Below are 26656 nucleotides of genomic sequence, written 5' to 3' on the forward strand. Positions count from 1 at the left end.
GAGCCCAGCTGAGTGGCGAGAGGCTGCAAGCTTTCAGTCTATAATAGAGTTGCTGAGACAAGCGGAAAACTGCAGCCGAGTAAACAGATAAATAATTGAAACAGTGACAACACATACCTTGCTGCTTTGTGGAGTAACACTTTCATTAGCCGGAGGCAGCACGGACCTGGGGATGCGGGCTTTGGGCATGCAGGCGGGCTGGCAGCTGGGAGCCCAGGACACTTGGGTCCAACGTTTCATCAGCTGTGAACAGCTGGGCCCCTGAGCAGCCTCGTCTTCCAGCTCAGCAGGCTTTATGGTCACCTCCCAGGTCCCTGACTTCTCTGGGCCTCCATGTTCCCCGGTGAAATGGGGGCCTCCTGGCCTGTCCCAATGGCGGCCAGAGGAGAGTGAGTCCCCCACGTTGTCCCCTTCTCTCCGTCCCTCATGTCAGTAGATTGGGCTCTCCTCCGCCTGCCCCAGGGTACCCTGGCTCCAGACATACTCCCTTCGACTGAGCTCCTTTGCCTCCATGATCTGGCACATGGTTCACTCCCCAGCGCCTTTTCACTCCACTCCCTTTCTGCCCCAGGCACTCTGAACAGTCTACTCTCACTGCTCTTTCCTGCCCCAGGGCCTTTTAGCTCCTGCTGTCTGCTCTGCCTGGAAGCACTCTCATCATTTGCCAGGCTGTTTCCTAGTCTTCCTTCAGAAAGCAACTTAAACATCTCTTGCTCCAGGAAGCCCTCTGTGACTGCCCTACTCCCAGGATGGGGACTTGCCCTCCTCTGGGCTCCCCTGCCATTCTGGGCCCACCCCTGGCAAGATTTATCAGTAATTATTGCCATGTAGCTTGTTTGTCTCCCCATGAGATCTTTGCACGGGTGACTGCCTCTGGCCCCCAGTTCCCCTCTTCTGTTTCTGTCCAGCCTGCTCCCGCGTTCTGTCTCTTCTCAGGCAGGGACGGATTTGGGATGACTCTGTGGCTGACTCTGCAAAACATGTTCACATTCTCTGGCTCTGTCTGCAGCTCCCCAAGCTTTGCCTGTCATTTCTGCAAGGCCAACCGGTGGGGGCGCAGAAGTGGGATCCCCTGGTGCAATGGAAAGAGACAGAGAAGAGCCATCTCTTCTCCTTCTTAGCTGTAGGACCTCAGGAAGGCACTTCAGAGCCTCAGTTTGCACGTCAATAAAATGGGGATAAGCTGGGAAGGTTCTGGTCACAGCTGTGACATCTCCCACCAGAGGTCTCTTCAGGGGCACCAGGGCAGTGGGCTTCCTGGCTTCTGCATCTCCCTAGTGTCCCGGGAGCCCATTCACTGCCTGGAGGAAAGGTGTGGCCAGGGCTGGCTGAACGCTCACCTGTGACTGCCTCTGTGCTTCGTTGCAGGTGATGGATGGTGGCACCATCAAGCAGAAGATCTTTACCTTCGATGCCATGTTCTCCACCAACTACTCGCACATGGAGAACTACCGTAAGAGAGAGGACCTGGTGTACCAGTCCACCGTGAGGTGAGGGGCGGGGCTGGGGGCTGGGAGGGCCACTTCTCCCGCCCTTCCACATCCATCCTGCTGTGCTCTTAGGGCTTCTCAGGATCACCCGCCATGGGCTTGGAAGACAGGGGTAGGGGCTCTGCTGCAGAAGTGGGTCTCCTTCCTGGAGGGAAGAAGCAGGACAGGGTCAAGTCAGAGCTCTGACACTTGGAGCAGACCCTGACATTGGCCTTCCCAGCCAGAGCCTCCAACAGTCCTGAGAGGTGGGTTTTCCAAACCCTGTTTCCAGGTGAGGACACTGAGGTCCAGAGAGGGTGAGCAATGTGCCTAAAGTCACACAGCCAGGATGCCAGAGTGGGATGTAAGCCAGCTCTGCCTGGCTCAGAACCCCGGGCAACCTGTTCTCCACAGGTTCCAAGGGCATAAAGGCCCCAAGCCTGGCAAGGACAACAGGCCCTAAAGGAGCAGACCCCAGGTCAGGATGGGGAGGGACGAGTCCTTGCGGATGGAGAGACTTACTATGTCTACCCCTCCCCTTTTCTAGAAGACTTTCAGGTAGCAGATCCCATTCCAGGCCATGCCATGTCCTATGAGTATGACGGCCCACGGCCCCCACACACTCCCTTAGAACCCCCAATCCCATTTTATTCCTCTGACCTTTACATTCATCAGGCCCTCTTCCCAGAGGGCTTGTCTCCCTTTAATCACCGGTAAACTCCTCATCAGCCTTCAGAACCCAACTCAAGCAGGTCCTCCCATGGAACACCTTCTTTAGACACCCCTCACCCCAACAGAACTGATCTCCCCTGAAAGTTGGTGGCCTCCACTCTTTTAGTACCATCCCCCCGCACAAGAGGAGGTCTCACTGCACTGGTAAAGAGTAGCTTTCACACAAGCACTGCACATGCACAATTTTGCACACACACACTTATCACACACACACACTCTCTCTCTTGCATGCTTCTTTCTCCCTACACAGCCAACTGCTTTGCTTGGTGCCTCAGCAGAAAGGGCAATCGGCTCCAAGGCTTGAGGATGACTGAGCTTCCCTGGGCATGTGGAGAGATGCTGCAGGAGACACACATTAGGGTGCACTGCGCTTCGTGGGGTGCCTGTAACATTCCCACTTAGTACCTGTGCCTGACCCTCCAGGAGAATGAGGCATTGCTCGCCACACACAGGCCGGTCCTTCTCTCTGTGACAATGAGTATCAGAGGACAGAGCAGGCGCTCTCCCTTCCTCTTGTACCCTCCGCTCTCAGCACAAGGCCTTGCACACAGTAGGTGCACGACAAAATTTGCAAATCGAGTGGAGGATCCCAGGTACACTCCTCGGCCCTTTGGACCTCAGTTTCCCCACGGGTAAAATTAGAAAATAGGACCAGAAGATCGCACTCCCAGCTGGTGGTCCTGCCCTGCCCACTTTTGTAAGAATGGAAGGCGGGTGTGCTCCCCTGGAGGACCTTTCTGGGTTCCCCTCCTTTCTGGGCTCTGTGCCAGGAGCTCAGACCCAGCCTTGCTGGGGGAATCTGGGGAGAACGTGGAGGCAAAGGAACTCTAAAGAGGTGTGTGAGTGGCTGCACAGATGCCTTCACTCCTCTATGATTACTCCTGAACCCACTTCTAAAGAGGACTTGGAGCGCCTTAAAATATTAAAGCACACCTAAGCCCAGCCCGTGGCAATCAAGATGAAAACGGAGGTGAAAACTCATTTTGGAAAAGAAAAGAACTATTCTGGGAGCCACAGATGATTTTGCAGCATATGAACATTCCAATGGCCCCCAGAAGCCTTGGGAGGAGCCTTCCCAAGGTCACATGGCAGCCCTGACTCATGGCCACTGCTCTTCCCCGACTTTCTCCCTTGAGCCTCGGTGTCAGTAGTGGTGTCCCAGGCAGAGAGGACCAGGGAGAGTGGCTGGCCGTGAGGAAGCCACCACGGAAGGGAAAGAAGGAGCAGAGTCTCTCAGAGTCTAATCCGATCACACCCGAGCAGCCGTGCTGGAAGGGGCTGCTTCTCCCGGCTGCAGGGCCCCAGTTGGGCTGGCGGCCGGGTGCGGGACTCCACATTTACATATAAATGAAGATATTTACAAATTAATGCATCTCAACTAGAGAGAGTCCCAGCTCCGCAGCTGTCTGAGCTGCTTCCTCTTCAGCTGGGGAAAGTGGGGAGAGAAGGAGGCTGAGAAGATTACCAGGAATTGGCAGCGAGCAGTTTCCCGGCAGCCTGAGAGTAACCCCAGGGACTCCCAGAGCTTTGCTTCCCACTGGGGGGGGGGGTTCTGGAGGGAAGGGAGTCGGGTGGGGTGGCAGGGCTTCTGCCCCAGGGTGAAGGTGGTGGTGTGGCATCGCAGTTGATAACCTTGGGCAGGTTACTGCCCCTCCCAGCACCCCAGAGTCTCCATTTACTAAAAGCCTTTCTAGTTCTGAGCCTCAGAACCCAGAACTGCCAGGTTGAAATCGGCAATAACGTATTCCTATAGGGTATTTAACCGAGCACCCCTAGGAGCCTAGCATGAGGCAAGGTGCTGGGATCCAGCAAGGAACAAGAAAGGCAGGGCTCTACAAGCTTGTGGGGAGACAGACAGTAAACTAGGAAAGCAAAACATAAGTAAATACGTCATTACATGTTCCACGGAGATGTGAATTCAAACGACCATCGTGTAATGAGGAGGCAGGCAGGATGCAGTGCAGGAAGGGCTCAGGCTGGGGTGCCATTCAGACTGTGGTCAGGCTGGGCCTCCTTGAAAAGGGGGTTTGGGCAGAGACCTGCCAGGATAAGGAAGAGCCATCCGTGGTAGGGGCGAGAGGGATGCAGCAGACTTTTGTAGCCAAAGTACCAGGGAGTTGACGTCCCAGGAGCAGACCTGGCCGGTGACGGGAGGTGTTGCATAAAGCCCCCAGCCCCCTTGCCCTTCCCGTGGGACAACTCAGATGCATGTTCTCCACTGTTCCCTCTCTCCCTCCGTTCCCCAGCAGGATTGAGACTCAGCAGCCTCCCCAGAATAACCTCCATGATGCACCTGTCTTGCTTCCGGGGACACCCTCCCAAATAAACCACTTGCTCCCAAATTTCTGTCTCAGGGTCTGCCTCTCAAGGGCCTCCTAAGTGGGGAGGTATGATATGGGTGACGGTCTCACCAGCTGGCCACCTGCACACCTCTGTCCTCCATACCTGCCCTCTCCAGCCCCATTCACTTGTTCCGCCAGGCGGGGCCCAGGTACAGAGGACTGGTGGGCCCCACCACAGAAGGGATGATTGTGCAGGCAAAACGCATTGCTCCCTGCAGAATAAGGCTGTCCTCGGATGGCAGCCATGACCTCCTTGGTCACAGTGAGCCTTCAGCCGCCCCTGCTCCACACACATGCCCCTTCAGTCTCCCCAAGCCCTCTGCCGCCCCTGTCCCATTCCATCCGCTCAGGGTGTCGTGAGGAGTGGTGGGCAAGTATCATTGGCCCTACTTTGGTGATGAGGGAAATCTAGACTTGGGTTCAGTGTGTTCCCTCTCCTTGCACACCTTGCCCACCTCTCTTTGCCAAAGGACCTACTCATCCTTTGAGGTTCAGCTAAAAGGGTGCTTCCTCCAGGAAGCCAGTCCTGACTGCCCACACTGGGTCAGATACCCCAGTGCACTTCTCATACACTTACTGCGCTGACACTAGGTGTTCAAATTCTGCCTCCCCAACTCAATGGAAGTCCCATGAGGACAAGGATAGGGTCTAATGCCTTCACCACTGTCTCCCAGCCCCCCGCCCACCACCCACATTGTGGAGGATTTGTAAATATTTGTGGGGTAGACGAGTTAGTGGTAGAAGCTCTGGTGTCCTTTCGCTGCAGCAGTTCCTGCTGTTGGATGAACTAGGAAGGAGCAAGTCAGGCCTCTGAGTCTTCCCCCAACATTTGCATCATGCATTCATCACGGGGAATTGAGCAATTGCTATATGTCAGGGACAGTGCTGAGGTAAAATAGTGAACAAGACATAATGAGACCTGCTCTTGTGAGGTTTACGATGTAGGGGGTGAGTAGAGACAGACTATAAAACATGTTTAGAACAGTAAGGAAAAATATTTACAATTGGTGAGGAGTGGTGAAGGAAATAAGGTAACGTGATATAGAATGATGGGAATAATGGAGGGAGCGGTGGCTGTGAGGTTTCTCATAGGAGATGAAATCTAAACAGAGATCTATAGGATAAAAAGAAGCCAGACGGACAGGGTTGTGGGTGGGGTTGGCATTCCAGGTAGAAGGCACAGCAAGTGCAAAGGTCCTGTGGTGAGAAAGCGCTTGGCGTGATCTAGGAGCTGCCAAAGGGCCAGCGTAGCCAGAGCTCCAGAAGCAAGGAAGTAAATTGGCATTTATTTTCAGGGTCCTGGAAGCCACTGTGATGTGTGTTTTGTGAGGCTCACCCAGGTTGTTGAATGAAGGCTGGGTTGGAGGTGCCAGGGAGGAAGGACCAAGCACCCTGATACTAGGTGTTCAGAGTCTGGGGAGGGGGAGAGAAGTCTCTTCACAGGCCTCAGGGCTTAGTTTCCAAATCTGAGTGAGGCTGGGAAGGGGAGCTGGACGCCCAGCTGGGGCTGGCCGGGGCCAGGAGGTCAAGGTTGGGGCGGGAGAGCCAGCTCTCACCGCGGTCTGATTTCCATGCCCGGGAACTTGTGAGCATGCGCCATCCCCAAAAGCTGAGCGAGGTTGAGAACAGCTGGGTGGGTGGGGTGGAGCCTGGGGGCTTCGCGGAGAATGCGAGTGCACAGTGACACCTTCCTAATTCATACCGATCCGGGTAGGGAGATGTGGGAGAAAGCAAGTAAATAAAAAAAGAGCCTGGAGAATCAAAGACTCGGGAAGGAACGCCACTTCCTTTATTACTCGGAGATACAGCCGTTCACGTATGCGCTCAACAGCGCATATTGAGCATTTGCTGCATCCAGAGGCTCAGAGCTGGGGGCACGGTGCCCGGATGGGCTGGAGACGCAGCCCCTGCCTCCACGCAGCTCACAGCCTGTCGCTCTCCCACCCCCTTTAGCCTCTATGCGCCTCCAAAAGCTGCACTAGATCTTTTTCATCTCAGTAACCCCAGAACCGACTTGGCATTTAGAGAGGAACAATAAATATTTGCAGAATGAAAGGAGAGAAAGGGGAGATAAAACTTGGAGATAAATAGCTGACAATTCAAGTAATAAAGTGATAGCTGTCATAGGAAAGATTCAGATAGAATGAAAGCAGTGATGGTTCAGAGATGGAGAGACTGGGGACATCACGGAGTCGGTGGCATCTGAAGTGGCCCTAGATGCGTAAGTGGGTTTTAGACAAAGAGGAACCAGAAGCAGGTACTCAGTGGAGGGCAGTGTGCGTGCGAAGGTGTGGGGTAGGGAAGTGCTGGCATCCTGACGGGGCCACTCCTAGCAGGCAGACAGCTTTCAAAGCGGAAACCCTCCAGAATCTGTTCAAGCGAAAAAAATGTGGTTGGTTTTTAAACAGACACATTAAATGTCTGGTCCAAAGAGCAGAGAGGTTTGTTTCCCTTTGAAAAGTTAAATGTCCCTTCTGAGTCTCATCCATTAGCGTGTAGGGCAAACTCTTTCTTCATTGTAGGAACCACAACAAAATGCCGCCTGACCCTTATTGATTTCAAAGCCTGAATTCCATGACTCCCTTCTCCCTCTGCGTGTTGTCATGAACCATACATCTTTTGTTCCCCAAACTACGTGCACACATGGCATGTGCTACTTGCACGTGAAATGGTCATTCATTTGTCCATTCATGCGACCACTCAGCAAACACACGTTGACTCCATACTGTGTGCTGGGCTTGTGCTAAGCAGTGGGCAGCAGGACAAATACAGACCCTGCCCCTAGGAACTGACTACCAAGGTGCCGCCCAGTTCTTGACCCGCTATAAACCCATTCCTCTCTCCCCCACCCAGCAATCATCCGGGAATGCCAGTGAGCCAGAGTGGCGTTATAAGGATAACCGTGAGCCCTTTTCAGCACTTTATTCGTAACAGATTATGCCTTAGTTGCATCAGAATCGAACAGCCCAGTTCTTCCTCCCCAAGTGGGAGCCAGGTCCCCATCTCAAAACCAAGAGATACCTTAGGAGCGAGGGCTGCAGTTCTTCTCCCAGCCACTAGGTGAATTCTCCGTCTAGTGCTCCCCTCTCAGCACAGAGAGGCTTCAAGTTAGTCACCTGAGCAAAGAGCCACCCTCGGGGGTTGTCTACACTGCAGGCCGGTCCTGAACAACCTGTATTAGGATCACCTTGGAAGTTGCTTGAAAATACCAATTCCTGGCCCCACCAAGACGGACTTTGATTCAAGTGGTCTGGAGCAGGGCCTGGAAAATCAGCCTTTTAAAAAGTCTTCCAGGTAAAGATGTTGGCAGTGAGATTTGGAAAGCTCTGCTCACACAACACCTTCCATCTGCTCCGATGTGCAGATTCGGGCCAAAGAATTCAGTGCGAAGCTGCAAGGCACAGATAAGTCTAGTTGCTACTGGCAGCCAGTGGCTGACAGATAATTGTCCTAAGACCCCTGAAGCCAGATCTGTTTGGGTTGAAGATGACAAAAGAGCTGGGCCAGCCAGTGACCTCCCAGTCCAGAGTGACCTCACAGGCAGTGACAAATCCCAGAGCCTGGGCCACCCCCGACACCAAGCTACCAGTAGTTATCAGAAGAATGATACAGTTGACCTGTACCAGGCCCGGTGCTAAGCTTCTCAGAAAGGGAGGTCTTGACGGGGGGCGGGGACCCAGGGGCAAGATGCTCTTTCTACAACTCCCGGCCACGGCATTTCCCCCAAAGGTGGAGTGTGCCTATGCTTTCTGAGCCAGAAGTCTAGCTGGACCCAATGCTGACCCTCCCACCCCAGAGCACCAATGAGGGAAGGCAGAGTTCCTGCCCCCCACCCACACCCCCAAGTGCCCTGCAGAGTCGACCAGAATTTGCTCTCAGCCTTCCTCTCTGGGTCGCGTCTGTCAGGGTGTGGACCCTCCCTGCTTCATCTCCAGGTCCTCAGAGCCTGGCACAGGGCCTGGGATGGAAGCCCAGGGCCTCAGGAAAGGTTTGTTGATCAATAGGCTGACAGGTTATCCAAATGTGGAATTGTCATTTCAAACAGTCAGCAAAACTGTTTCCCATCCATTATCTGGTTTAACCCTCACGACCATCCTGTGGAGTGCAGATCTCATCGAGTCTTGTTGTATAGATGATGATACAGCAGAACAGAGAGGTGTGGTCACTTGTCCGAGGTCACACAGTGTGAGCATGGTGAAGCCTGGGTTCACACCCAAGCTGTGGTATCCCCTGGACCACTGGGGGCAGGCTCATTCAACAGTGCCCAGCCCATGCGAGGACTGGTGCCAGGCACTGGAGACTCAGATGACTTAGTGAGGGCATGGATCTTGTGTCTCCATTCTGACATATACTTGTATGTGTACATGTAGACACACACACACACACACACACACACACACACACACACAGTAGATCTGTGGCCCCAGATGCTTGGTGCCTCCAGGTAGGAGGCATCTTAAAAGTAGCCACTGCCTGGCAGTTCCAGACCCCTGGTCAAGGAGACGAAGGGATGCCCAACCCTGGCTCCAGAAGTGGGCATCTAGGAGGTTCTGCCACCTCAGCTGGTAGCATCAATTCCATTGAGTTGCTGAGAAGTCCGTTTAAGCTAACACACTTCTGCTGCTCTGTCCAAGTTCCCATCGAGGGGGGCGCCCTCCCCTGCTCCCCAACTCTCCACCTACCCCTGAGGCCTTCGCCCTCTCCCTGCCCCTTCTGCTCCTGTTGGCTTCCCAGATTCCCACGTCCCTTTCTCCAGTGGTTGCATATCCTGCCCTGCCTTTTTGGAGCCCAGTAGTATCTCCAGGTGCAGATCCAATGGCCTGCTGGCATAGCCCTCCCTGCTCGTCACCCCCCCAAGAGTCAGTCATGCCGGGTTGCAATTACCCACTCACCCCAATGCTGCCCCGACCGAGGCCATGAGCAGCCAGGCGGACAAGGCCTGATTCTTCTCCACAGCCCAAGGGCCCAGTACATACTGGTCCTCTGCACGCTCCCGAGGGATGGATGCTGCCTCCCCCCTCCCCACGCCCCAGTCCCCTCACGTCCCACCCATAAAGGCCAACCCTCTTCTCCTTTCGCTCCTTGGCTTTCAGTCTTTCCTTCTGCTTCTCTGGTTGTCCTTTCTTAGGGCGATGGTCTTTTTTTCTTGACTTCTCCCCTCCCGATCCCACACTCCCCACGTGGGACTTTACCCTCCCACTCTGTGCTCACAGACATGCGCACACAGGCTCACACAAGGATTTGGCTTCTCTTCTCCCTGAATGTTATTGCATCTCTTGGCTTGGAGCCCTTCTATGGCCCAGAATCTCCCCATCAGCACAGATCCCGGATCCCAAGGTCCCGAGACCCCAGAGACCCCAGGAGTATCAAGTGGGTCCCTGTTCCACGTTGGGGGGTGGGAGGTCAGATGCACTTCGACACGGTTGGTCTTTGGCTCCTGGAGACCCTTGATGCAGGGGCCTGAGATGTGCTCTGTTGACTCCACAGTTGCCACCTAATAGCCTCCTCCACCCATCCACCCCCATTCTCTATTTCCCCAGACCCACAAGGAGCCCTCCAGGACTCCCCAAAACGCACCATTCTCTCACCAGTCTTTCTCCCCTGGGGAGGGAAGGGCTTGCAAAGCTGTCTGCTGCCCTCTGGTGATGCACTGGGGTGTTGCAACTGGTGGGGGTTCCCCTGCCTGTGCTCCCCAATCACCAAGGATGGGTCTTGTCCCTCAAAAGCAGGGACCCTCTTTCTTCATCTCTAGGGACTCAGTGCCCAGCCCAGGGTCTCAATAGAGATATGTTGAATTAATGAGCTGACAGGTTATCTAAATATTGAATTATTATTTCAAACGTTCAGCAAAACTCTTTCCCATCCATCATTTGCTTAAACCTTAATGACAATTTTATGAAGTACAGATCTCAGACCCTATTTATGGGGATCAAGCTCGGCTTAGAGAAGGGAAGTGACTAGCCCAGGCTGGGAGAGCTTCCCCAGCAGAACTGCCTTCCCCTGGGAGCCTCTCCAGCAAGTGGGCTGAGCCCCTGTCCTGATGGAATGGGGGGACCTCTGGGGTAACCCATTCTCCCCTTTGGGCAGAGGCCTTCTGGAGACAGTGTCTTCACCCAGAATCAACCCCAAGGAGCTGCCAGCCCACTGTCAGACCGTGCCCCGGCAGGGTGGGGGGAATTCCGTTCTGATATGTGTCCCATGTACCATGACAGGTGTCAGCCACCTCGGGTAAAGGCTTGCCATAATTATCATTTGATGGTTAAGAAGCGTTTTTTGTCAACGATGGACATCAAGACACAAGGGTAGACAGGGGAGGTTAAGGCCCTTGTCACTGTGGAGGCGACATGCCCCGGGCTATGCCGGCAACACCGGGAGAATCAGGGGAGGGGGCTCCCTGCAGCCTGGATGGCGAGATAAAGCAGCCATGCAAAAACCAGGTAATGAGCATTTGGCAGAGGAGAAAGCAAGGGTCTGAGATGGGAGCAAGCTTGATGTGTCAACCAAGAGCAGACAAAAGCCCAGAGGAGCTGGGAAGTCAGGAGGCCAGCAAGGAGTGGGGCGGCGGCGGGGTGCAGGCTGGGGGTTGGGCGGAGGGGAGGGGAGAAGTCAGCAAAGGTCAGAGCTCTTGGAGCAGGCCTCCTGAGCTCCACTGTGCACAGGAGTCGCTCGTCAAAATGCAGATTTTCATTCAGTGGGTGTGGGAGGGGCCCGGGCTCCTGCATGTCCAGTCATGTCCCAGGTGAACCAGTGCTGCTCTCCAGGGTCTGCGGAGAAACAAACTCTGATGGCCCTGCCATGCCACAGCCAGTTAATCAGAACTTGGCGGCATGGTGGGGGCACAGGCATCTTTGTTCTAAAAGCCCCTGCAGTGACTCCACTATGCAGGCGAGTTGGAGAACCACCGTTGTACAGCATTCTGGATTGTGAGCATTTGAATTATATTCCAGGCATGAGGAGAGGTCATGGAAGTTGATCCCGTTTCTCTTTGCTTCTTGTTAAAAGCCCTACCTTCGCTATTGGAGAGGACGTGAAAGTGGAGGCGTGGAGACCAGGGAGGAGAGGTGGTGATGGGCTGGCCGGGGTGGAGGTGCACGAGGAGACGTGATGGGGAAGGACTGTGGAAGCTGAGCTGGCAGGACTCAGGATGGCCTGGAAGTGGGGGGATATCAGAAAGAGATGAGTTGGCAGTGATGTCCAGGGCCATGGTCGTAGCCTTTAGGTGGTCGGGCGTCTTCCTGAGACGGGGAGACCCTGAGGACCGGCGAGGGCGGGGGTGGGACGCAGAATTCATGAGCTCTGTGTGGAGCAGGGGAAGCATGTCTTGTAGACACCCAAGCAAAAACGGCAAGCAGGTCAATGAGAACACAGGGCAAGGGAGAGCTGGTGGTCACCAGATACAAAGGTGGGAGCCAGCAACACACAGATGCCATGTGAAGTCACTCTCCCTCCCACAATCTGGACAGAGCAGCCCTCAGTCTGCAGGCCTCACGGAGGCCACTCCCCTCGTTCTCCAGATAAGAAAACCAAGGCCCAGAGACTGTGGATGAGCTCCTAAAGGTCACACAGCCAGTCAGCTTGGAACACACACTCGACTTCTAACTCCTGAAAGGGATCATTTCTACCCCACAGAGCTCCGTGCAGCTCCCCCCGAACCACAGTGCGCAGGACAGACTTGCTGAGATGGCAAATAATTTATATATCTGCAGTCAGAAAACCCGAGCTGTTAGAAATTATCTACACACACACACACACACACACACACACACACACACACACACACACTCGTTTTCATTCTAAGTAAAAAATCAGTAACTGGCTGTCAGCTTTATTACTAATTACGCAACTACTTTATTGCTGGTATTAAAAAAAATTGAAAGCTAAAAATGTCCGGGAAAGACTTAATTTAGTAAACAGTTCAGAACAAAGTATTTGTCACTGTGGTATTTCTTCACATTAGAATTTGCTCCGGGTGATTCAAATCTCCTCTTTACTATATTATTGCAGTCTAATAAAGTTCCCAGGTTCTGGGAGAATCTTTTTCGCCTCAGAAGGTAATTGTGTTTCAGGAGGTGAGAATTGGGTGGAATTGATGGAGAATGTGGGTGGGGGAGTGTCTAGTGAGCCAAAGGATCCTGGAAAGGCATGGCTGGGAGAGGGCAGGAGATGTGAGTGCACTGCCGAACTCACAGTGAACTCTCAATAGTGGGTGGGTGGGTGGGTGGATGGATGGATGGATGGATGGATGGATGGATGGATGGATGGATGAACGAACAGATGAGACGCTCCCAGCTGGATCACCAGATTGTTGCAGGGCTTAGTCCAGGGAAGGAGTCACCTAAACTTGCCATTGATAGAGACACAGGAGAAAAGGTCAGTGGGCCTTTTGTAGCAAACAGGTATCTGTCACCGCTATGTGCCAATAGCACAGACTGCAACTAAGATGCTGAAGCCCCACCATACAGGCTGCAGGACAGGGAGGTCTTCCTCCTTTTACAAAAAGCAAAGAGACCAGCAGAGAAGGTGAGTGACTTGCTCAAGGTCACACAGTCCAGTAGCAGTGGGGAAGCCCCGGCCCGTGCTTCCTGATGTCCAGCGAAGGGCTATCTTTTTCTTCACAGCTCCCAACAGCTTATGTCCTTTCTCTGCATACTCGGGTCCCTTGATACCCGGCTTCCCTCTGGCTCTCCTCTGTGGGCCCAGCGTCCACAATAAAACCAGGCACCTCCATAGCAGTGGCTGACAAATATTCCTTCTGTGGCTGAGTGAACTCCTGGTTGGAGAACCCCACACGGAGCCAAGGCCCCTGAGGTCTGGACAGTCTGCAGTGAAGCTACAGGGTGACTTGCCCAGTCACCCAACTTCCCCAAGCCTCAGTTTCCCTTTTTACTAATGCACAATGGGAGGGGGCATTGGGTGATGAGCAGCCCTCCCGGCTCTCACCCTATCTGCCCCTTCCTCGCCACACTGTCGAGAGGAACAGGCGGTGGACCAGATCCCCAGGGTGACTGCTCCTTGCACAGCCAGGGCTGGGGCCCCAAGACACATGCCCCAAGTTCCATGACAAACTAGGCACCGAGCTCGGCGCCAACCAGCTCTGTGTATCCACGTTTGCATTCTCAGGGGAGTGGCTCGCCCCTGCTCTGGCAATTTCCTTGTGAGCTGAGCTGACATTCCTAATTATTATTTGGAGAGGTTTGGGGAGGCTGTTAATTGATTACATATTTCCTTCCTTGACAGGGCATTCATTCACTCGTGTCTTTTTTCCCCCCTCTTGCTGGGTTAATGTTCCCGGGCATGTTGAGTATTTTGTGGGGACCATGGGACTAAAGCCAGTCATAACTCTCCCCCCAGCTCACCAACCCTGCAGGGCCTTTCGAACACTTTAATTTCCCTGCACCTCTGCCTCCTCCCCAGAATGATATAGGCATCTGAGATCAGAGAACGAATATTAATGCTAACGCCAGTGTTTATCAAGCTCTTATTGTGTGCCATGCCCTGCGGTGAGCACATCACACACCTTGACTCGTAAAGCCTCACAATCCAGGTGCCATTACTAGCCCCATCAGCAGATGAAAAGAGAGCTCAGAGAGGTTCAGTGACTTGCCCAAGGCCACACAGTCGGTAAGTGGTCAAGCCGGGATTCAACCCATAAGCTATGTGAGAGGTCAGAGGCAGGGTACGGGCGCTCAGCCCCTGCTCTGTAAGGACTCCAGCAGGCTTGGGGTATGGGGGTATGGGACCCCATCACCCTTGGCTATGGTGCCAGCAGATGGGCAGCTACGGTTTGCCTCTGCCAGATGCTCTCCGTGGTGACACGGGGCAGGACTTCATTGGTAAGAAAAGAATAATGATTTCAGCTCCCCAGGCTGTGGTTAGGGTTGTAGGAATTCTTATCTTTAAACTGCCTAGTGTCTGGCACACAGTGGTGTCAAGTAAAAGCTGAATCACAGGCACTTTTCTATAAAATGCTTCTAATGTACATATTGTGTATATACATATATCTATATATATTCTTCAGTGTGAGACAAATTCTATTCCATAATGCAAAATACCCTGTTTCCCCAAAAATAAGACCTAGCCAGACCATCAACTCTAATGCATCTTTTGGAGCAAAAATTAATATAAGACCCGGTCTTATATTGTATTATGTTAGATAAGACCGGGTCTCATATTATAGTAAAATAAGACCGGGTCTTGTATCAATTTCTGCTCCAAAAGATGCATTAGAGCTGATGGTCCGGCTAGGGCTTATTTTCGGGGAAACAGTAATAACAATAACAATGATAACAGAGGGAAAAGGTGACCGACTCATGGAGACTGTGTCCACCTTCCCCGGCAGGGACACCGCTCCCATTGTGTCAGGATCCTCTCTCATCACCCTGCCCTGGTTCCAGTGACTGTCACTCCTAGAGGGCGGGCCATGTGTGCACCCAGCCGCCCCAGCCCAGGCCCTGCCGAGCTCAGCACAGAGGCATTGCAGAAAGAACCAAAGAGTGAACAAAGGGTCTGAATTTTTCCTACTGCTTTGTGGGGGAGCCTTTCTTGGCCTCTTCCCCGGGTGACCCTCCTAAGTGCAGCTCCTACCCCCATTCTGGCCTGGAGAATTTCCAGGCATGATTGGAAGAAGGAATCAACGGACATTTTGTTCATTTGTTCATTCATAAACATTTCTGAGTGCCTCTGAGGAGCCAGACGCCGGGTAAGAGCAGGTGACACGATCACAGAAAAAAGCCAGGCCCCTTCCCCAAAGGAAGAGCTTCTATTTGCTGAGCTTACATGGCTTTAAACGTGTTACACGGATTGTCTCAGCTGAGTCCTACAACATCCCATGAGGTAGGCTGTACCCCATCTCCCATTTTATAGATGAGGAAACTGAGGTCCAGACAGACATGTAAAGAGACCGAGTACAGTGTATGGAGCCCTGGGATGGACTGGAGGGCCCAGATCATGTAGGGCGGCCTTTCTATGCCCAAGCTGCCATATGCCAGGGTTGCAGAGAGGACGTACATGGGCAGCCTGTGTCTGGGCGCAGTTATGGGGTGTGGGAACCTGGTTTGTGAGCTCTTCCCTGGGGGGGTCAGAGTGCCCATACCCGGAGCCTCCATCTGGGTGCTCACCCTGTTGCCTCCGTCACCCACCTGATATGCCTGACCATTTGGTGCCCTGCCCACAGCCTGGGCACCCCATTTCCCACCTACCCTGGGCGCCCTCCTCTGGGGGTTCACACAAGAGGCGGGAGCCCCCTCTTCTGTCTGGACGTGAGTGCGATGGGAAGGCAGGGGACAGCCCAGATGACCCTGTGGGCCAGCAGAGCCCAACTCCATCCCAGGACCCAAGCAGCTTGCAGGGCAGACCCAGGATTTTAAGCGGGCATCAAGTGGTATTAGGCAGCTGGGAATGGCCAGAAGGATGGGCTGTAGCTGAGCTGGGTCGGGGCTAGACTCAGAGTCCCACCCCGGCCTGAGAGGCCTGTCTCTGCTGAGGGCCCAGAGCAGACACGCCCACCCCCACTGAAACCCGCCCACCCCCACTGAACCCCGCCCCTCCCCGAGCTCCTCCCTATCAGAATCACTGAAGAAGAAGAGGTGCCACAAAGGGTCTGTCTGTGGGTCTGATGCCCTCAAAGGGCTCCCTAGCAGAAATGGTACCTTTGCTTTTCTTTGTAGCCATCTCAGGGCCAACAACACTAATTATAAGAGCAAGCACCTGTCTGGGACTCAATATGTGCCAAGTAGAAACTCACAACTCAGGAGGAAAGGACCCCTATTACTCCCCCTTGCAGATGGGAAAACTGAGGGGCCGGGAGTTTAAGTGCCTTGCCCCATGTTAAGCACACGGCAAGAGGCAGAGGCAAGATTTGAACCTAGGCAGCCTGTGTAGCAGCGCTTCCCCACTATTCCACACCACCTCCAATCACCTGTTTGAATGTTGCAGGTGGAAGAGCCTGGGGAATATGGAAAAAGGGGCCGGCTCTGGGGTTTACAGACAGGAGAGAGGAGGACACATCTGTCCCTTCAGAGCTATGGGAACTTGGAGGAGATCCCTGGGCCTCTCTGAACCCCTGCACCACACTCCCCGTGACGGGGCAGGGTCATGCCCGGTGGCCTTTCCACCCACTGCCTCTAGCAGGCTGCTGAAGGCCCACTTCCTTTTTGCCTCTCCAGTGTGCCACCGGGAGAGGCTGGCAATGAGGTCTGGGCCCCAGAGCAGTCAGCTCAGAGGTGCTGAGGTCTGACAGAGTAAATAACGAGGTGCCCTGGGAGGGACGGAACTGATGAGAATGGAGCATGGCCCAGCAGAGCACTGATGAGGAGAGGCTGGCTGGGGAGGGAGACACAGCCCGGCTGCATCTCTGCACCACTAGCTCTCCCTGCTCTGTGCTTCCCCGCTTGCCTAGTCTGTGATGCCAGCCTATGAGATCCAGAGTGGGGAGGGCCACGTGGAGACCCTACCAGCTGCTCTAGTGGCTGATGGGCCAAGAGGGCCCCTGAACTCATTATAAATTCTCTTTAGATGCCACTAAATGCCCCAGTCCTTCCCCGGGTGGCACTCACGTCATCCTATGTTCAACATTCACCATCCCCAGCATCTGGAGGCCAACAGAACCAACTCCAGATGCCTCCGCCAGACTTTTGGGGCTCTCCACTCGGGGGGGGGGGTGTTCCCCATGCATTTATTTTCCTATTATGTTAGGGTATAAGAAAGTGCTTAAACTAAAGGTTCAGCTCAGGGAATTGTTACACATGCATACACCCTGGTCCATCCCATACCCAGCTCTGGATGTAAAACATTTCCAATATCCCACAAGATTTCCTTCCACCAAGAGGGAAACATGATTCTGACTATCGAATCAACTTTGGCTCATTTTTCCTGTCCTTGCTACACACACAGAGTCACACTTGCCCTGTCTGGCTTCTTTCGCTCAGCTTAGCATCTGGGAGATTTGTCTCTGTGGTTGCGTGTGTCATTGGCTCAACCTTTTTCGTTGCTGTGTAGTACTCCACTGCATGGATCTAGCACAGTGTATGTATTCATTCTGCCGTGGAGGGACCATGGGGATGCTTATCCCCGTTCTGAGCAAATGAGCATTATTTTCTCTTGGTTGTATCCCCAGGAGAGGACCTGCTGGCCCATCTTTAGTGAGGCTGCCAGCATGATTTCCTGGTGCTGCCCTAACAAGATGCCACCAACTGGGTGGCTTAAAATGACAGAAATATATTTTCTCACAATTCTAGAGGCTAGACATTTGAAATCAGGTGTTGGCAGGGCCATGCCCGCCCTGAACATTCTAAGACAGAATCCTTCCTCCCCTCTTCCCAGCATCGGCTGTTGCCGGCAGTCCTTTGGGTCCTTTGGCTAGGCTATCTGCCTCCGTCTTCATATGGCATCCTCCTTCTCCGGGTTCGTGTCTCTGCGTCCAAATTTGTAAGGACACCAGACATTGGATGGGGGTCCACCCTAATCTAGTAGGACCTCTTCTTAGCTTGGTGACAACTGCCAAGACCCTATTTCCAAATAAGGTCAGAGTCACATATATTAGGGGTTAGGACTTCAACATATCTTTTGGGGGGACACAGTCTACAGCACTAACAGTTTTCCAAGGTGCTGTTTCCCTTTCGTATTCCCTCCAGCAGGGTATAAGTCCAGGGGTTCCACATTCTGTGTGCTCCCACGCTTGGCCCAGACGTAAGGGGGACTCCCTTTCTTAAAGCGCCCACCATGCTTTCCCACACCCTGACCTTGTAGAAGCAGCATCCACCACCTCTGCCTGTCAGAACCCTCCCTATCCTTCCAGACCAAAGTCACTCATCTCTGCCTCCGGGAACCTACCCTGAGACTACCCTCTGGCCAGGCCGAATCCCACGGGCCCTGGCGCTGTGCACATTCCTCATTCTCGACAGACTCTCTGATTCTTTGCATGATGGAGAGTTCAAGACAGCGGCCTCACAAGAGGCAGAGCTGGTCTTCAAACCCACATGAGCAAGCACCCCACTTCTCCGTGGTCAGTTTCTTTGCTTGGAATGGCCTAGATGTCCCCATGGCTCCAACCTCGGGTCCATCCAGCTCTCTGCTCAGATGTTACCTCCTAAGAGAAGCCTTCCCTGACCACCTCATACAAAACAGTATTCCCATCACCAGCTTTACCTTGACGTTTTCTTTGTTTTTCATAGAATGTATCCCTACCTGGCGTTATATGGTATATGGTTACATGCTTGCTTGTTTATCATCTCATCCTCTAGAAATCAAGTTTCCTTTACCGTGTTTCCCTGAAAATAAGACCTACCTTGAAAATAAGCCCCCGTTAAGATCATCAGCCAGACGGACACATTAAGTACATTATGATGATGTTCCAGAAGATGACATGACCATATTTGAATAAATGTAAATTGTTGTACATGGAAAAATAAGACACGCCCTGAAAATATGCTCTAACGTGTCTTTTGGAGCAAAAATTAATATAAGACTCTGTCTTATTTTCGTGGAAATACGGTAGTGTCATGCGGGAGACCCTGCTCGCTGCACCATTTGTCCTGCGGGAGACCCTGCTCGCTGCGTCATTTGTCATGAGGGGCAGCCTGCGGGTCTCTGTTCCCGCTCCCCACCTAAGAATGCAGGATACAGTGAGGCCAAAAAGGAACACCCACGGAGCCATAAGTAGGGAAGTCATACCACTATACTCTCGCTGGCAGCTGGGCTGGAGACACAGGAAACAGGAGCCACAGAATTCTCAACCCTCACTGCGCCACTTGCAGGCTCAGCCACCATCTTCTTGCTAGCCCCCATTTTTTGCTAGCGTAGCCACAGCGGTTATATTAGTGGCCAATGGCTCACTGGTTACAGCTCACGGCCAACTAGCCACAGTTGATGGCCATTTACTACTTGAGCCACCAGCTTTCTATGTGAGGCTGAGAGCCTGGAAACTGCTTTCTGGGGCTCTGTCCCCACATTCCACCCCTACAGGCTCTCGCCTCACAATCTACGCGACAAGTATCTTCCGCGAGGGGCCCTGTGCGATGAGCCTGGAGGTGAACGCAATATCCTGGGCACAGCTAGGCTCTCTGGGCACAGCCAGGGTTTCTCAGGGCACCACCAGTACTTCTGAGCACAGCCAGACTTCCTGGGCTTCTTAGGGTACCACCAGTCTTCCCGGACACAGGCAGGGTTTCTCAGGGCACCACCAGTGCTTCTGGGCACAGCCAGACTTCCTGGGCTTCTTAGGGTACCACCAGTCTTCCTGGACACAGCCAGGGTTTCTCAGGACACCACCAGTACTTCTGGGCACAGCCAGACTTCCTGGGCATCTTAGGGTACCACTAGTCTCCCTGGACACAGTCAGGGCCTCTCAGGGCACTGCCACTCTCTCTGGACACAGCCAGAGTTCCTGGGCTCAGCCAGGGGTTCTCAGGGCACCGCCACTCTCTCTGGGCTCAGCCAGACTTCCTGGGCTCAGCCAGGGCTCTCAGGGCACTGCCACTCTCTCTGGGCACAGCCAGACTTTCTGGACTCAGCCAGGGCTCTGCCACTCTCTCTGGGCACAGCCCAACTTCCTGGACACAGCCAGGGCCTCTCAGGGCACTGACACTCTCTCTGGGCCTCTCGGGGTACCCTGCTGGAACAACAGCTACTCACAGTCTAGGTGCTTACATATTCTCGATGGCGGCCGATCAAGGCACAAAAGCAAATATTCCCCAGTTCCACTACATGGTGATATGTTCCCAAACAGTCAAGCGGTCCATTAAATTAGGGATAGAAGGCAATTCCCCATAGTCCATAGTCATTCACCAGGGCTGTCCTGGGGGTGAGGGACGACCTTGACCTCACCCTCATCTCCCACGGAGGACTCTGCAAGCGTTTCCTCCTGGGACTACAAGTCCTGCATCCGGGCTGCCTCAGCAAGCACTTCCCAGCCCACAGGGCCGCAATGACCTTCACTTTCTCCCTCCCATGCTGGTTGGGGAACCGTGCACGTCTTCCCACCCCTCCACGGGGGTCCAGCTCTCAGGCAGCTGCTCCTCCTGGTCTTCCAGAGACTGAGTGTTCATATGCACAAACTGCTCCACCGCCCTTCGGAGAGCTTTGGCCAGCACCATATCCTGCTGACTACGCCATGTGTCGTGGGGGGCATCCGGCGGTGTCTCTGCTCCCACTCCCCACGTAAGAACACAGGATATGGTGAGGCCAAAAAGGAACACCCACGGAGCCATACATGGGGGAGTCATACCACTATATTCTCACTGGCGGCATCCGCCTCTCTGCAATCTGCAATCCGTTCTTGCCAGCTCAGCCACCATCTTCTTGCTAGCCCCCATTTTCTTGCTAGCATAGCCACAGCAGTTATATTAGTGGCCAATGGCTCACTGGTTACAGCTGACGGCCAACTAGCCACAGCTGATGGCCATTTACTACCTGAGCCAGCAGCTTTCTATGTGAGGCCGAGAGCCTGGAAACTGCTTTCTGGGGCTCTGTCCCCACACTCCACCCCTACAGGCTCTCGCCTCACAATCTACGCGACAAGTATCTTCCGCGAGGGGCCCTGTGCGAGGAGCCTGGAGGTGAATGCAATATCCTGGACACAGCCAGGATCTCTGGACACAGCCAGGGTTTCTCAGGGCACCACCAGTGCTTCTGGGCACAGCCAGACTTCCTGGGCATCTTAGGGTACCACCAGTCTCCCTGGACACAGCCAGGGCCTCTCAGGGCACTGCCACTCTCTCGGGACACAGCCAGACTTCCTGGACTCAGCTAGGGCTCTCAGGGCACTGATACTCTCCTGGACCTCTCAAGGTACCGTGCTGGAACAACAGCGACTCACAGTCAAGGTGCTTACATAGTCTCGATGGCGGCCGGTCAAGACACAAAAGCAAACATAATCCACCAATTCCACTACATGGTGGTATGTTCCCAAGCAAACAGTCAAGGGGTCCATCAAATCAGGGATGGAAGGCAATTCCCCATAGTCCATAGTCATTCGCCAGGGCTGTCCTGGGGGTGAGGGACGACCTTGACCTCACCCTCATCTCCCATGGAGGACTCAGCAAGCCTTTCCTCCTGGGACAAGTCCTGCATCCGGGCTGCCTCAGTAAGCACTTCCCAGCCCACAGAGCCGCAATGACCTTCGCTTTCTCCAGCCTATGCTGGTTGGGGAACCATCCACGTCTTCCCACCCCTCCACGGGGGTCCAGCTCTCAGGCAGCTGCTCCTCCTGGTCTTCCAGAGACTGAGTGTTCATATGCACAAACTGCTCCACCGCCCTTCGGGGAGCTTTGGCCGGCACTGTACCCTGCTCGCTGCGCCATTTGTCGTGCAGGGAGGCCTGGCGGGGTCTCTGGTCCCGCTCCCCACATAAGAACGCAGGATATGGTGAGGCCAAAAAGGACACCCATGGAGTCATAGATAGGGGAGTCATACTAGTATATTCTCGCTGGCGGCTGGGTTGGAGAAACAGGAAACAGGAGCCACACAATTCTCAACCCTCACTGAGCTGCTTGCAGGCTCAGCCACCATATTCTTGCTAGTCCCCCATTTGCTGCTAGCGTAGCCACAGCAGTTATATTAGTGGCCAATGGCTCACTGGTTACAGCTGATGGCCAACTAGCCACAGCTGATGGCCATTTACTACCTGAGCCAGCAGCTTTCTATGTGAGGCCGAGAGCCTGGAAACTGCTTCCTGGGGCTCTGTCCCCACAGGTAGTCTCTTGCCACGGCTCTATCCCCTGCACCTGGAAGTTCACTGGATGTAGTCAATAAATACTCGTTGAAAGACTGAATTAACTGACTCTGGAATGGGGATAAGAGCATCTGCTCGCTGGGGCAGGGGTAGTTCTCGGGTCTTTAAATGGCATCACCCTCAGCTAGGCTTTTAGCACAGCAGGAACTAATCCTCTCAGTGTTAGCTGTTGTATTCGTTTCTTACTGTTTCTGTCACAAAGCACCATAAACCTAGTGGCTTAAAACAACACACATTTAATATCTGAGAGTTCTGGAGTTCAGACATCTGACTGGGTCTCTCTGGGCTAAACTGGGGTGTCGGCAGAGCTGACTTCTTTCTGGAAGCTCCAGGGAGAATCCGTTTCTTGGCCTTTTGGCCCTTCTCCAAAGTGCCCACATTCCTTGGCTTGTAGCCCCTGACAGCGATGGCATCACGCCAGCGTCTGCTTCTGTCGTCACAGCGTCTCTCGGACGCTGACCCTCCTGCCCACTTTTTATAAGGACCCTTGTGGTTTCACTGGAGCCACATGGACAGTTCTGGATAATCTCTTCATCCATCATACTTACATCTGCAAAGTCCTTTTTGCCAGGTACACGTACCATCCCCTTCTTCCCTTCTGTATCTCCAGTTCCCTCTCCAGGGTCTGGTGCACGGTAGGTGCTCAGGAATTCAGCGTGGGCTCCTTGAGGGCAAGAGCCCCTGAGATTGATCCCCGTGCCCCCGCTGCCCGGGGCTGGGCCTGGGAGGCTGACGGACTTGAAGGATTGTTGCACTGAGGGGACCCACGGGGTGCTGTGTGGGGCCAGCGAGGAGACCGCCTGAGGAGAGGAGGGAGGCCTGGGTGGAGGCAGGGGAAGGAGAGGAAGGCGCGACCAGCTTGTGGAGAGCTTAGGCTCCTGATAAAAGGGTTCGGATTTGACACCCTCACGGTGTCAGGGAACTGGACTTTGGTTATGAGTAATAAAGCGAAAACGTCAGGAACGCTTAAGACAGGATAAGCTCACCCTGGAGCTTGGCTCCTGGCATCTGACTCCCAGCTCTGCCACTTCCTGGCAGTGGGACCCAAGGCAAGTCACTGCCTATCTGTGCCTCAGCGTCCCCATCTCGAAAGCAAGGATGATAATAATGGCACCTACTTGGTAGAGTGCCTGCGAGGCCTAAAGGAGTTAGTAAAGCTTTTGGAACTGGTACAATGTACATGAGATAGGAGGGGGTGATGCCTGTGTGCCAAGCACCTTCTGTGGGTGTCGCTTGTGGCCACATTCATGCAACACCATTAACCGAATGCCTACGACGAGCAGCCGTAGTGCTGGGCTCTCAGGAGACCGTGGTGAGCCATGTGGCCCAGGCCCCATTACACGGGGCTCATCTGGGGATGAAATATCATTGCTCCCATTTTACAGGTGAGAAAACCAAGATCTAGACATGCTCAGTACGTGAAGCCCCACAGGCTGGAGAGCAGAGAAGCTGCTGGTTAAAACCAGGCAGCCTGCATTCTGGGCCGCTGTCCTCTGTTGCCTCTCTAACTCACAGCCCCAGGACCCAGAGTCCTGGAACTCTGCCCTGAGTCTTTCTGGAAACCTTGGAAACAGTTTCAAAACAGGGGTCTCTTCCCATATTACAGCCATCTCGGGAGGACCTGAAAATTTGGCTCTGATTAAATTAGGCCCATGTTGTGGTATAACTTTCTATATTCACCATAAAGCTAATAAACTAATAAATTAGACAGAATGAAAATATCATTGGGCAAGACTGCACACTAAAGCATTGCCGTAATTACTCTCCCGGCTGGGGCCAATTTCTCAAATTTTGCCTTGGCCAAGTTTCCTCAGCTCACCGTGTCCCTAATAAGGCATAACTCACTCTATAAACATTAAATTGACTTATTTATTTTAAATTACAGTGGAACTGAAAACCACATTGATAAACCTATTCTCATGCATCTGCCTTCCTCGTGAACACAGCCCAACGAGTTTTGGTTTTTTTTAAACAAAGATAATATCTAGTCTGTTTCAACCCTGCTCCGATAGCCCAGCCTGGCTGTTCTTCATTCTCCATAATTCCAGCTTTAGAGATTTGACTCATTCTCTGGAGGCTAGCGGAGGTCATCCTTTCTATATAAAGATGATTCATGCCTAATTAATAATAATAATAATACTGGTGCTAACATTTATGAGCGTGTATGACCGATGCTGTGTGCTCAGCCCTCTGCTACAGCCTTCGTACGCGTGGCTTTGCTTCATCCTCAGGATAAGCCTGCGAGGGCCGTCCTTCATGAGCCCCACTTGGCAGAGGAGAAAACGGGATCAGAGAAGGGAAGGGATTTGCCTGAGGCCCCGCAGAGAATGACTGGTAGCAGGGCTGTGACCCAGCCAGGGTGCTCTGAGGTCAAAGCCTTGATCCTCACCACTGGCTTAGCCGACCTCTCAGCAAACTTGCACCCACCCAAGTGATGCATCAGGCTGGGAGAGCAGCTAGGAATCCAGGCTGTGGCGAGACACAGTTCTTGAGCTGCAGGAGGCACTCCCAACCTGGGATGTGTGGGGGAGGTCTGGACAAGCTGACAGCGGTGACTGGGAGCCCCCAGGAGTCCGGAGGAATCTACCCAGGCTGGCTGACACAGGTGCAGGAGAGGGAGGGGCTTGGGCGGTTATCAGAGGCCATGGTTGGTGGGGGAGTGGGAGAGGCCCAGACAAAGAAACAGGAGGGAGGCATTCGAGGGGAAGAGCACAGCAGCAGCAGAGGCCAGGCAGGGCAACCAGAGCTCTGTGGGAAGCCCTTGCCCTGGTCCAAATACTATCTCCTGCTATCCTACTGGGACCCATGGAGATGACACCACTGTCAGCTGACCGCTGTCTCTATGCCCACATGGAACCACCCAGAACCAAAAAGAGAGGAAAACTGGCTCTGGCCAGGAAGCGGCCTGGCCGCACTTGAATCCAAGGTTTGACGATGTTGTGCTCCCTAGAGGTGAGCGCAGGCCCAGCACCTGGGCGTATATGTAACCTGAGTCCAGCTCTTCACATGCCCAACAGGAGCGGTGATACCATCAAGCGGCTTTTAGCCTCAGCCCCGAGTCTCTCCAGACCCACACGCCCAGCCTCTTGTTCAGCATCTCCCTTTGAATGTCTCTCAGGTAACCTACCCTCAAACCCAACTCACATGGTCCCCTCTCAGCTGCTCCAGCCACCGGCCAGCTCCCCACCCTAGAAACTCAGGAACTATCCAGGCACCTCTCCCCCTCACTCCCCGTGTCCAATCAGTCACTGTCCCATCCCTGATGCTTCCTGAATCGAATCTGAGATAGCTCATTTCTGTCTGCCTGCCCAGCTGCACCCAGCCTCCAGCATTTCTCCTCTAACCCCATTGCAGCAGCTTCCCAGCTGGGTTGTCCATGCCCACTCTTGTCTTTCCTCATGCCATTCTTGACTCAGCAGAGCTAAGATGCAGACTAACTGTGTCATGCCTCCACCCTCATTCCCGCTCAAGTTTCTTCCACGACCGCTACTCCTCTCAGGAGAAAAACCAAACTGGTTAACATGACCCAGGAGGCCTGCATGAGCCGACCCCTGCCTGCCATGCCACTGCCCCTCACTCCCTGAACCTTCCTTCACGTTTTTAATGACCTTTGCTTCTCCATCCTCCCAGGTGTGTCGCACATCTGGTTCCCTCTGCCTGGAACCCTCTCCACCTACCCTCCCCCCCTGCCTCCCCTGTCCAGACCTGCTCCTCCTTCTGACCTCTGTTTTCATGTCTCTTCCTAGGAAAGCTTTTCCTGACTTTTCAGTGCAGTTGGGTCAGGTCCTCCCACTGGCAACACTAGTAGCACCCTGGATGTCTCACAGAACTCATCACACTATGGAGTAAACATGTATTTAGGTGGTTAGTTCTATCCCTGTCTGCAGCACTAGAAAGTAAGCTCCATGAGGGCAAGGACCATGCCTGCCTTGTTCACTTGTCCCTCTAGTAACTACCCCACGTGCCATTGAGTGGAACATGGTACTCAACATAGAATTGGATGGATGGATGGATGGATGGATGGATGGATGGATGGATGGATGGATGGATGTATGGATGGATGACGGATGGATGGATGGATGGATGGATGGATGGATGGATGGATGGACGGACAGATGGATGGAAGCACTGAATATTTTTATGAGATATCCTATGTAGAAGCTCCCAGCATAGTCTTCGTACAGAAAAATCACTCCGTGTCTATTAGGTTGGAAACACAAAGCTCTACCATGCACTAGCGCAAGGATTTCCGCTTGCCTCTCAGGCTCACTTTCTGGAAGGCAGAGGCCTTGATGGGAAACCCAAACCCAGAGACAGTCCAGACAGAGGTATGGCAGAGGCCAGCTGGGGTCCTTGGCCTGTGCCAGTCACTGGGCCTGGGCTCT

The 26656-nt window shown here is 53.6% G+C and overlaps 1 protein-coding gene across 1 annotated transcript in view; it reads left to right on the forward strand.

Moving 5' to 3' along the window:
* The window catches only part of IGSF21 (immunoglobin superfamily member 21), a 241910-nt gene that overhangs the window by 161948 nt on the left and 53306 nt on the right, over positions 1–26656 (forward strand). The window contains exon 3 of the mRNA XM_088790243.1: positions 1369–1490. Coding sequence (XP_088646369.1) covers positions 1369–1490 — 122 coding nt within the window. The remainder of the gene's footprint in view (positions 1–1368; positions 1491–26656) is intronic.

This window comes from Rhinolophus sinicus, chromosome 14, assembly GCF_057876585.1.
Source record: "Rhinolophus sinicus isolate RSI-liver-muscle chromosome 14, RSI-T2T, whole genome shotgun sequence".
Taxonomy (NCBI): Eukaryota; Metazoa; Chordata; class Mammalia; order Chiroptera; family Rhinolophidae; genus Rhinolophus; species Rhinolophus sinicus.